The 12,771-nt window shown below is 33.5% G+C and overlaps 2 protein-coding genes across 6 annotated transcripts in view; one reads left to right on the top strand and one right to left on the bottom strand.

Annotated features, from left to right (window-relative positions):
- The first annotated feature begins 61 nt into the window (after positions 1-61).
- Positions 62-7,448, top strand: ADD1 (ADD domain-containing protein 1). The gene is made up of 9 exons (XM_085199985.1): positions 62-330; positions 598-669; positions 772-1,022; positions 1,263-1,411; positions 1,493-1,682; positions 2,565-2,738; positions 3,573-3,773; positions 4,456-4,551; positions 4,747-7,448. Exons 1-9 carry the CDS (start codon positions 243-245, stop codon positions 6,073-6,075), a joined length of 2,550 nt encoding a protein of 849 aa, XP_085056111.1. The 5' UTR covers positions 62-242; the 3' UTR covers positions 6,076-7,448.
- SP1173 (major facilitator superfamily domain-containing protein SP1173) overlaps positions 7,442-12,771 on the bottom strand; it is a 20,714-nt gene continuing 15,384 nt past the window's right edge. For 4 of the 5 annotated variants that reach the window (XM_085199988.1, XM_085199989.1, XM_085199992.1 and 1 more), the window contains 6 exons: positions 11,904-12,068; positions 11,371-11,537; positions 10,327-10,494; positions 9,481-9,672; positions 8,631-8,663; positions 7,442-7,727 (listed from right to left, as the gene is read on the bottom strand). In XM_085199988.1, the coding sequence (XP_085056114.1) occupies positions 7,636-7,727; positions 8,631-8,663; positions 9,481-9,672; positions 10,327-10,494; positions 11,371-11,537; positions 11,904-12,068 (817 nt within the window). In that variant the 3' untranslated portion in view covers positions 7,442-7,635. The remainder of the gene's footprint in view (positions 7,728-8,630; positions 8,664-9,480; positions 9,673-10,326; positions 10,495-11,370; positions 11,538-11,903; positions 12,069-12,771) is intronic. The other variant, XM_085199993.1, reaches the window with a different exon arrangement.

Genomic DNA, 12,771 nt, shown 5'->3' with positions numbered 1-12,771 from the left:
GTTTTAATAAATTAAGCTGATGTAGTTATGTTCATATCACTATTTTTTATCTGTGTGTACATACGAAGTAAAAAAATTAAAAAATTAGAAATGCCAAAATGGCTGAATATAAGTTTGCTTTGTAGAATTAAGTAAATGTGAATGTTTAGATAGCTTAATAATACTTTGCGCTATTCGTCCCGACATAATGAGATATCTTTTTTGAACATCTTTTTTTTACGATATAAGATTATACTTGAACAATGAGTGAAATAGCTAACACAGAGACGGCTCCAGTGTCGGAGAAGCCGGTCATAGAAAACGATGAAATTCAATTCCCGCCCTTCCCTGGTATGCCAAAAATAATTACTCACTAAATATATAAATTTAATTTATAGGCTTGTTATTGTTAATATTATTTGTCAGTTTTTAGCAATTTTACAAATATTTTGTCTGTTGCAAATAAAACTATTTAAGTAATGTTTATGTTTAACTAAGTGAAAGGTAAATGTTGCATTTGCCAAATTACCGCACAGCATTTCTCATTTATATAAAAAATAGTCATAATGAAGTAAAATATTAAATTTTATTTATTAAATTATATATTTATTTTGATAGAACCAGGAGATAGCGATTATGACGATGATATACCTGACGATGAAAGAGATTATTACAAAAATAAGTTTAAGGGTAAGATTCATATTATCTATATTCTTTGTTAATGAGGAAAATAATGAAAAAACGATGAAATGTGTTAAAATTTTTGATTAAAGTTTAAATAAAAAATTACAGATTTAAATACTATAACAAGTCTACGGTTGCATTGTACAGCATGTGACAAACATTTAGGATGTTCCGCTCGCAATGAAGTTAAAATGCGTTCTCATCCCATGTTGCGTACTTTAGTATGTCATACTTGTCACACATTTTACAATAGTGGTGAATTCGAGAAAGGTGATGATGGATCTGAATTATACTGCAGATGGTGCGGCCAAGGCGGCCAAGTATACTGTTGTGCTGATTGCCCTCATGTGTTTTGTGCAGTAGGTATTCTTATCTTATCATTTTTTTTATGCATGCATTTGACTGCATCTAGTCCGATGTTAAGCATTGAAACAATCTATGATGTTACATGGTAGCCAAAAAATATTTATTTGAGTGAATAGGCTTATGATTAACTTTTTAAAACTCTAAATTAAATGTCCTCAGATAAAGAGAAGCTAATAAGCATGTAGTATCTCTTATATCATATGAGTTATTATATTTAAAACATTTTATTGTAGAAATGTGTTAAAAGAAATTTGGGTACAACAAAAATAAAAGAAATAGAAGAAGCAGATGACTGGAAATGTTTTAAATGTAACAATAGGTGTTTGTGGGACTTGAGGGCCACTTGCTGGGCCGTGCTTCGCTATTGTGATCTGAAATCAAAGTAAGAATTGAAATGTCTCTAACAACTGTACATACTTTAGATTTTTTAGATTTTTATATACATGTCTTGGTTTCTTATTAGAATTGCATATGTTACACAAGACCCAATTTTGAAAGAGGTGTATCAAAAACACTGTGCTCAAGATCACTCGGAATGCTGTAGGAGTAAATTTAGACGAAAAGAAAAAGAAATAAAAAAGAAGGAAATGGAAATAACTTCTAGAAAATCTTTAACAGATTCTGTAATATCAAAAATTCCTCCAACAATACAGGTAATTTTTTTTTTGCTTATTTACTATAAGTGGCTATAAATCTTTAGAAAAAAAAATGAGTGTTCATATTTTTTTAAAAGTATTTTTCACATACTCGAAATGTGTATCGAAAGGGAAAAATGGCAAATGTTTTTATTCCTCTTTTGAAATACTACAAAGGGTAGTTTTAGTTTGATTTTTTTGAAATAAAAAAAAAGTTGTTTATGCATCTTATAAATGTGTATGTCTATGTAGTCAAAACCTATTCTTATTAGGAGTTACATTACATTTTCTAAATACGTATTTGTCTTTTCTAAGTTTAGAATTACACTTTCAAGATGTCAAAAATATTTAATAACTTTGAGTAGCAGAAATTTGTAAAAATCTCCCTACAGAGATGCTAACATAAATAAGTTGTAACAAGTATGGCTTAGTGGTCAGAGCGCTTGTACGATTTCCAAGAGGCATGGGTTCAAATCCCACTACATTCAATGTTTTTGTTTTCTAAATAAGTATTTGCCTTTCCTTAGTGTGGAATAAATAACACATTAAAAATATCAAAAATCACTTTTTAATTTGGCAAAATCTCTTTATTTTTATTGTATTTATAGACCATTAAAACAAAGCTTTCATTTTAAGTGGTGAAGAAAAAACACAGTATATATAATTAATTTTTGTTAATAAGTTGTAGGATTTTTTTTTTACTTAACAATATATTTGAAAAAAATTATGTAAAGAATCATACAAATAATGATATTTAAAATAAAAAACAGATACTACAAACTATACTACTACTACTATGTAATAATACAAATAAGATCATTCATTACCTACAGACTATAGAAATAAAAAATGCATTCTGTAATAGAATCCATTTTTTATTTCAATTTTTTTATTTTTTAGGTCAAGAAATTTGCATCGATCAGTATGGAAGAGAATTCAAAAGTAGATTCGAAAAAAGCTCAAAAGCGCCCAGCTAGCCCTAAAAATAAAACTATATTCATTAAAAATCCTATAGCTATACCCACTAAAACTGTTAATCATATGGCTATACCAACCCTTCCCAAAAAAATAAGGGTAAGTTGTTTTTTCTCTCAAAAGAAACCATAGTGATTGGCGAGCGTGTGTATACACGGTGGTTCGATACCCACTCATAGAAACGAAATATTATGGAGTATCTTAACATTAGCAACATAGGTTCTCTCTGTCTACCCTACAATGTGTGGGACACACTGTAAAGCTAAAAAAAAGGGCAAAGGAGTTTATGGGTGACCTGATGTTAATTATCTAAATATTTGGATTTTCAGTTCTATACTCAAATAAAGATTTAATTTACATATAAATAAATACCTATGATTATAAACCTTAAACTTTAAGAAAGGTATGCACATTGTACTTATGATAAGATCTCTTTAGTTTGTTATACATTTGCACATACACATGATAATTTTTATTATTTTGAGATATTGCACCTTTACAATTATAGTGCCTTTTAAAAATATCAAGGTTTGGGAAAACATCAAATAAAGAATACAATTGTTGTATTTGTACAAAAATTTGGGTTACAAAATCCTTTTAGATGATACAGTAGTAAATGCTTTTGCAAATTAATTATTGATTTATTTATCTATATTTTGTTTTGCTTTCTCAAAATCATAGTTATTTTTTATGAGGTCACTACAATTCTAAATGTGCGAATTATGTTCTTCTAATTCAGTCTTTTTGTAACTTTTCATATATATTGATTTTGTGCCTTTGTACAATAAACTTCCATTTTATTAATTTTGATTTAAAGTATCTATAATTTATATTATTTTATAAATTTCGTCAATATATTTCTAAATTTATTAATAAATAATTGTAAATGCTTTATTACACTTAAACAATTCATTATAAGTATTTTTTTTACAGATGCCAAATTCACCAGTTATAAACCCCATAAGGTTCAACAATGACAGAAAGATGCAACAAAACTTCAGCACTTTTCCCAGAATCCGTGCAAAGGCAGTGGCGTCACCATTGTCATTGTTGTACAATGGCTATAACAACACTCCCAGTGTTACAGCATACAGCAACGATAATATTAATTTGTCACTGGATAGTTTGACACAGGTAAACAGAAGAATAAATAAATTTTACATTGTTAAATATAAATTAATTTAAGTAATACTTGAGATGAGTCATGGCGCAGGAGCACAAAGAATGCTGCAAAATCGACTGGTTGTGGGTTCGATCCCCACTCGAGGAAAGGAAATATTTATTTAAATGTATATTTTCATTTCGCCGTGTTATCGAGGCAAAGTTCCGGCACTCAACACTCAAAGTCTCCAGAATTCGGCGGAAAGTGGGGAATGAAGTGTCTTGTGTGTGCGGGATACAGCGTGAAGCTGATTTTTTTCTATATAGTCATTCAAGTATTATGTGTGCTAATAACATGTTAACAACACATTTTTTTTGAAATGTTACTGTTAAAGTTATGAATCCATGCTTCTTGCCAACTGTGGCCAATAGCGCCATACATGGAAACTCTTACTTTTTGTTTTTATACTATTATTAGAGATATGTATTCTGGGAAACTTAAATAACAACGTTAAAATTGTTTATGATTTAAAAATATCAAATCAAAATCATATGCTACAATTGTCTTTTTCATATCATAATTGAGCAAATGTCTCCAGTAATGGATATAATAGTATCATATATAAAATAAGAGGACAGATAATTGGGTATCATATAATATTACTTCAATTGTTACAGATTTGATATTTATTTGTGTTATTGTTTTTAATAATAGGGCTTAGATATTGCTGCTGTATCAGCAATGGCAAGCAACTCACTTGATGATGATGTGGTCTGCACCCCTGACTTTCCTCTGGAGCCATTGTGCGAGGTAAAAAATGTTAATATTTGGTTGCGGGTATATATTTATTAGCTTTGTTATGTTAGTCTTTAATAATTGTGTCGTCTAAACAATAAGTAATAATAAATAATGTAAAAAGTTTATAGTATTTTTTTTATGTATTTAATGCAGTATTGTTTAAAACAAAATATAAAAATACTCAAAATAATGGTTGAATGAACGTAGGTAACGGAAGACGCCGGCGACGACGACGTGCAGTGCATGACGCCGGGCCCCGTCGCCGCGCCCAAGTCGTCCACGCCGCTCATGGCAGTGCGCGCGTCTGGCACGCTGCCCGACCTCAGCCCCGACAACATCGTGCAGATGACGGACAACGACGTCACCGTCAATGCCAGCACCGGCGGCCTCAAATTCCGCGTCGACCCGCAGACGCTGTCCTCCAACAAGATGTATCGCTTGCCCGACGGACGCATCTTTGCCATCAACGCCAACCCCAGCATGCCGGGCGGCTACTCCGCCACTATCGTGGCCGTCACCGACAACGGCCCCTCCGCCAAGAGCGCCAAGGGCACCACGTTCGCGGCCAAGCTGAGCGCCGTGTCACAGGCACCCGCCCCCGTCCCCATCCCCGCCGGGGCACACGGACGCCGCACCGGCAAGCGCGGGCGCCCTCCCGCCTCCGCAACACCGCGCCGCGCGCCCGACCTGCGCGTGCCCGTGGAGTGGTACCGCTACAACCTAGTGGACGCCATCGACGCCATGGAGTATTCGCTGTCGCGCCTGCACCAGCTCAAGAAGGACGCCACCACGCTGCACCTGCGCACGCGCTCGCTGTCCGAAATGCGCGCGCTACACAAGGCGCTCGAGCGCTCCTTGGGCACCTCCGTGTCCCGCTTTAAAGAGATCCGCGACAACCTCAACAAGGAGTTCAAGCAGTACGCGGCCAAGAAGGCCGGCAGCGGCGGCGGCGGACACCTCAGCGACGACGACGATGTCGAGATACTGCACGAGGAGGACAACGACGATCCCATCTTTATCGATGAGAACTCTACAGAATCTAACGTCAACGAAAGCCAGGAGGTGGATCTGACGGCGGCAGGCGGCAGTGAACATAATGACAGCGCCGAGAGGGAAAAAAGTAACTTGCAAAATGAAACAGAAATATCCTCGGATGCAGAATCATTCGTAAAACGCCAAATTGAAAGTTCAAATTATGAAAAACAAAATGACACTCAGGATGATAATTCTGAATGTGAAGGGAATATGGTGAATTCTTCAAATAAATCAAATGATAACCAAGCTTCTGTGGAAAGTAATGAAACCAAACAAAATGGTGTAAGTGTACAGGAGTCTTCAATAAATCAACAGAAAAATATTAAAAAATCCCCTAAACCGAAAATAGTAAAAGATGAGAAAATTGAAAAGATAGATGAAGATATTTTTAATGAAAATTCATCTGAAAATGATAAGAAAAATGTAGACACCGAAATGAATGAAGAAATGATAGAGAGTTTGTTGAAAGATGAAAACACAGGCAATGGGGAGGATGCATAAAGAATTAACTTGATTGATAACAGGTCTATTATAGGCGAGGAGCCATTAGAATATGCTTTGCGTCATCGAATATAATATACATAACTCCTATAGTGTAAGTTAATAAGTGTGGTTCATTGGAAACATTCTTGATGGCGTAAGTCAGAAAGCATTGTAATATTAAGTTAATAATTATTAAGGATTTTTTTTGTTATTACATATATTATGTATATCTTTTAATGGCTGTTAAATGTTTGAGTTGCAAATATATATGTAATTCATACTTTATAGTTTTTCTTAATTAAGAATAACTGGTAATGGACAAAAATATTCTATTTTCCAGCTATTCATTTGTATGAGTAGTGTTTTAAGGTCAATTTATATTTCTTTACATTGTTCAAGGCAACTTATTTCAGTATATAAAATATAGTTTTGAACATAAATAAAAGTTAACCTGAGATATAAATATATAATATATAAGAAATCAGAAATATGTTAAAATTGATCTAAAAGTGTAACACAAATTTACATTAATTAATTTTGTAACTTATTATAGTATAGAAAACTTTCGTAGAATAAATTCATTATTCAAAATACCTTCTTTACATTATACATTCTAACATTTATGAGAAATGCTCTCAAGATATAAAATTTGATCTGGTCTTTTTTTCAATTTTTATTTATAATGACAATTTGTCAAACGAGTTGAGTTTAGATTTTTTTAATTTTCTTTCCATATATATAGATATTTTTTATAAATATATTTTTGTTATATATTTATTCTTTTTCAGTAAGCAAAGTAACTATCAAATGGATAAAAACCAGCCTTTGAGTAAATCATAGCCAAACATTCCAAATTTATCTAAATAATCTAACCAGTATGAACTGTGTAATTCATTTTACAATTATTTTGTAAATTCAATATATAAAATACATAAAGTAATTCATAACAACTCTGATATTGTTTCGGAATTAAAACTAAAATATGACCATTATTGGTTATTTTAATGTTACAGACTGATATAAATTTGCAAGAAAATTATGATTTATTTATGTTTATATACTATTCTCAAAGTTTTAGTTTTTCTAAAATACATTTATTATTTCTTTATAAAAATGTGATTTTTATTTGATTTATTTGATAAAAAAAATATTATATGCATGTGTGTATTTAATATTTAGTCCTACTTTTAAACTAGTTCAATCTTATAAGTATAATATGAGATGTAAACTGTGGCGGTCGTATTTATTAGAATAATTAATTGCTAATATATTTTTCTTATAGAAATAAATGTAATTCCATTGAAAATCTTAGCAGCCTAACATACATAACATACATAATTTCTTAATACTAAATATTAAATTTACTGTGAAAAATAAAAGAAAGTTTAGATTATGAATTATTTTAATTTCAAAACTTACAATTATTAAAATGCATTTAAGGCGTCAAAATATTTAAGCTAAAAGTAAAGCTGATTGAATCAGGCTCATTAGTAAAGAAATAGTTATCACAATTATGTACTTGTCGGAGAGCAAACATTGGAAATATAAAAGAAAAACAACAATATTATATTATGTGTCTTAATATCTAAAGTGTCCCTTCCTCGAGCGCTCCTCGTGGTACACTCGCATGGGGGAGTAGTTGCCGTTCGATCCGCCATTCGCGTTTAATCCTGTAATATGCACACAATTATTAATACTTTTTCAGCTTTAAGCTGTATCGTGCATAAAGCTGAGTACAGTTCGCGAGGTCTAAGCTGAGCTTTGCATTTGTGTAAGTGTGATATAGTGAAGGTGTAACGTGACTTGCTTGGCCTAAACCGGTTTATACTTCTTTTTAACAGCCTTAAACCTTTTGTACTGATATCAAAGTCACATTTAATTCTTATTATTTTAATTTTGCATCCGATTTATTAAAAGTGGAAGATAAGGTCGGCTCTATCACTGTACAAGTGTGGAAAAATATATACTGATTCATGACCAAGCATCAAAAAAATCAGCGTGCCTGTCAGTGGCCTCAACGCTGTTTTTGACGATATAACGGAAAGCTTCATTATTAACCCAAACCACAGTCAACATTATGAGGATGCAATGTCCGACTTAAAAGAATTGATATATTTTTTTATGTTGGAACTTATATATTTTTTTATAAACTTTAATTGGAATTTTCTGGCTCTACTTTTATAATAACTCTCACAAATGCGCAAAGTTCATCTTAAGTCTGGCTAATTGTAGTCACTAGGCAAAGGAAACCGTGTTAACACACTCTGTTCACCATTTGCTTTCCAATTTTTGAGACATTATGCTTTGAATGACGCCACACAATAATCAGATGCTGTTCTACTGCGGCGCGCTTTCCACGGCGGCAGTTATTAAGATATAATATTGCTTGGGAATATATTCCATTTTAACAAATGCAATATCTTTTAAAGTTTTTAAATATAATTCTAAATACATATTAAAAAATATAATGAAGGACATGTTATTACAAATTTTTGTTAGATATGTGTGCCTCTACATATAGTGCTTTTCTATAGAGTACTTGTGCAACACTGGTCACCTCATACTTTACCCACCTTTGCCATTTAGCTGTCCGTCGACTGTGCTAGCTTTTCATACAAATTAAAATAAACACATAAAATATTACAAATTTAATGCAGCAAGAAGTAATTTTACGACTCCTTTGCAAATTAGTTTGTACTCAAGAGCTCAAGATGACTCTGAGCATACTTTACGAAAACATCGGAATTGTCACAAGAGTTCCCAAGAAAGAAGATGTTACAAATTAAAAAAAATCCTTATAGCTGATGCTCTGTTCGTTCATGTAGCAAAATATTATAAATATACTAAGAGTAATCTAATCCTGATTTGTAGCTTCGACGTATTTGATTGATCTTAGAATTAATCTACGTAAAAAATGACTGTTAAATTAATACAACCAAGTAAGTTTTGCGAAGCGTAAGCTGAGCTTTGCATTTGTATGAGTGATCAAAAAAACTTAAAATAAAATATAAAATTTATTATTAGTTATCGATAAAAATATATCACGGATTATCATGTAATATGTTTTTTTCTTTAATAGTGTTTGTGATTTAATGTGGCTTGACTCTCTTCACCAAGAAAGCGGTAGAGTAAATCAGAATGTGAATGCTTATACATAGCGTTAAACCCGATTTAAGAGAAAAACTACCGTTTACCGCGTGTAGCTTTGCTAAATCATAAGTGATTTAAGTTTAGTCATAATTTATTAAATGGTTCTGTAACAGACCGACAACATTTATAACATAAACAGAATGGCCATTTTGTCAAAAGTTTTATAGGTAATACAAAGTATTTATGACTAATTAATTACGTTAGGACTTCTTAGTTTCTTTATATTATATGGTTAGTAACGTTATGTTAGCGCGCGCTACTAGGGCGGCATACCTTGCAGCAGGTGGTGGGGCGGCGGCTGCGCGGGCGCTGTGCAGCGCGGCGCCAGCAGCAGGTGGTAGAGCGCGAGGTAGACGGCGGCCGCCAGCAGCGCCGCCACGCCCAGCGCGCGGTACGCGTCACGTTGTGCGTGCAGCGCCGACTGCAGCGACACCAGCCCGCTCACCAAGGCGCCGATACACCGCCCTGTTCGCAGCGATCACATTATATTTTTTCTTCTTTACATTGTTACATTGAGCTTTGTCTTGTTACCAGAACTACTTATTACTAACTTGGCGTCTCTGCCTACCTCCTTCGCCTCGTCCACTGTCACCAACCTCTTCATACATCCCCTCCTCCCCTCATGCTTTTTACGTGACCTTCCTCCAGTATATTGATACCGTGTTTTCGACCGAGATCTCCGCCTATTTTTTTAAATCTCGGTTTCTTCATAAATATTTTAGCCGTTCATTCATCACTCATTCGTTTCATTTAATTCATCTACTTTCAGGCCCATGTTTGTTTTACTCCTTAGAAAAACAATGGTGGTGCCATATTTTTTTTCCTTATAAGCAGATCAAGTTAAATAAAATATAACAAAGTAATATTCTGTAGGCTATATACAATATTCAAAATCTTATTAAATATTATTTATTTAGATTTTTACAGGCATTTTTTTATTGTAATATTACATGCGAGTAGGTAATGTCAGCAGAACCTCCTTTCACCTTATGAAAGCTTCCCTTCCCTTACTAGGATAAAATTTTTTTTTACTTATTTTGACTGAATATTTCAAAGTTGATTTGAACTACACACCCCCACATTAGTAGTACTCTTAGCTCACTTTTACAATAAACTTACCAATACAAAAGTGCGCAATAACTGGCAAGGCCTGCCCGGTGGCGGTGTACTTGCGCGGCACGAGGTGGCGGAAGTACAGCACGGCGGTGACCCACACGAGGCTCAGCGTGAACACCTCCAGCAACTCGCACACCGCTATCCACGAGTACGACTCGCTGTATGCGAGCCCTGCGAAGAGTCAATATCTTACTTATTATGTATGGATTTTTTTTAACTTCTTTCGACACAACGTGTGTTAAGTGATGGAAATCAGTGCTAAATATGTTTTCTTATTAGAGCGAGGGAATCTAAATAAAATTCTTGAGTGGGAATCGAATTCACAATGGTCGCGTTAGACGCTTGTCCCGCTGTGTCATGATGGCTCCAATTTTATTTCTTAAATATGGAACATTTATGCCCGTATTTATATATCACTCTTAAGTTTGAGATCGATCTTGAGATGCCGTTTTCATTCATAGTTATATAATTTATCAATGAAAACAGCATCTCAAGATCGAGTGCACCCTTAAGAGTGGTTTATAAATATGGGCCTTTAACTATACATTTTAAGACATTAAAAAGTCCTATTATTATATATGAGAAACTTTATACCCATTTTGCATGTGACATTGAAGTCAATACTTGAATCTAGCACTATTAATTACACTCTATATATTCTGCACACGAAGTTAGGTACATTTACACGCAAATAACACATCATTTATTGGAAACTAAAGACATACTTAATTATCTTTGTTAAAATACATCCTCAATGTTTGAATTAAAAGTGTAAGTGAATATCTTATTTACGAATATATATCTAATTATCCTTCTTTTAAAGTACTGGACCGATTTGGATGAAATTTTATATTTATAATTCAATATGTAGTCTGAATAGTTTAAAAAGCTTGCTCATAAGAAAGCAGGATATCAATTTATTCAATTTATGATATTAAATTTAAAGTATTATATTTTTTATTACAATTTATTTCCGAGCTCGACAATGACTGCAGGCTCGCTTATTTTACATAGAATAGAAGCGATAGATATAAAATATATACAAACCAGTATAACGCAAGCAGTAGAAGGTAAAAGCAGTGATAAAGACATTGGAATGTCCCACATAGTCCACGAGCGCCTCCGCCCACCACAGCGCCGGCACTGCGGGCAGCGCCGCCAGCGTGCGCGTCAGACCCACTTGCACCGCGGTACTGTTGAGCTCCATCACCGTCCTGTTTAACGGATATTTGATGATGTTAAATATAGGATTGCTTTATTATATAAAAACCAGAAGTAAATATTTTTTGACATTATCACATGCTCAAAATTAAACAAATACTTAATATCAATCAAATCATAAAGTTAGTTCTTACTTTTTTCTTAATAGTAAAAAATGCCTCTGGTATAAGTACGTACTGTATTTATAGGTTTCTTGCAAAGTAGGCAAAGAAAGTAACTTGAAATTAGCTTAATTTGACACATTGTACTTAGTTTTATTATTTTATTCTTTTTATTTTAAATTTGGAATGTATGTTTATTCAACAAGCAAACATATTCCAAATTAAACATACTCCAATAAAATACAAGAAATACATTACCAAGGCAAGTAGGTGTCGATGCCGCTCCACATGACACCCAGCAGCACGAGCACCGCGAACACGGCAGCGGTCTCCGCGCCGTAGCGCCGCACCGTATTCATGGGCATGGCCAGCACGCCCGTCGCCGTGTGCCACCACCACTCCGGCGTCGACAGCGGCATTCGGCTGTTGGTTTAGTTGGCTGTGTAGATCTTATTCGTGATACCATAGTTATCATTTTTTATTTCTCTTCAATTATCAGTAATTGTGTCTTGAGACTGCGTTAAGACACAATTACTAAAAGTTCCACTAAATATAAGTTAATTCTTAGATAATAGGAAGTTGTACATTGTCTTTTAAGAGGGAAACATTTTTTTTTGTTAGTAGGCCCCTGGGTATATCCCTACTTAAAACTGTATAATATACTTTAATGGCACTAAAAATTATCAACATAAAACTAAAATTCGGATTCTGTACGATTTAATTCAATTTCACAGCTTTACCTTTCGCGCTAGTGGCGCTAGCTGGTGAGCACAAACAGTAGCCTCCATTATGTCAAGAATACATCAAATTGTACTTACTTAAAATGCAAAATTCTAAATGGTGAAAGTTAATGCATTGTATGCAAATATAAAGTCAGTAAATGGTGAAACCGGAAATATACCTACCAGATACTATCAGCATCACACTATTTTATGTAAAATTTTAGTATCTTTTTGCGTAATAATAAAACTACATCATAATAAATACTTTCCTAAACATTATCTCTTAGTTTATTAATGGTCAAGGAAGCTATTATTTATAACTTAATAAAACTTAAATAAAAAATATAATTCATAAGACAGAAAAGAAACCAATTACAAAATCATTATTTCCTATTTTTTGTGGA

This window comes from Heliconius melpomene, chromosome 17 (assembly GCF_056956725.1).
Source record: "Heliconius melpomene rosina isolate 202511_hmr_F chromosome 17, ASM5695672v1, whole genome shotgun sequence".
Lineage (NCBI taxonomy): Eukaryota > Metazoa > Arthropoda > Insecta > Lepidoptera > Nymphalidae > Heliconius > Heliconius melpomene.
The sequence above is the reverse complement of the archived record's forward strand: the minus strand, read 5'-3'. Positions and strand labels throughout refer to the sequence as shown.

Coding starts and splice junctions, on each gene's coding strand:
- ADD1 (XM_085199985.1), top strand. CDS start 243: ATGAGTGAAATAGCTAACACAGAGACGGCTCCAGTGTCGGAGAAGCCG. Junction 331..597: donor TCAATTCCCGCCCTTCCCTG/GTATGCCAAAAA, acceptor TTATTTTGATAG/AACCAGGAGATAGCGATTAT. Junction 670..771: donor TTACAAAAATAAGTTTAAGG/GTAAGATTCATA, acceptor AAAAAATTACAG/ATTTAAATACTATAACAAGT.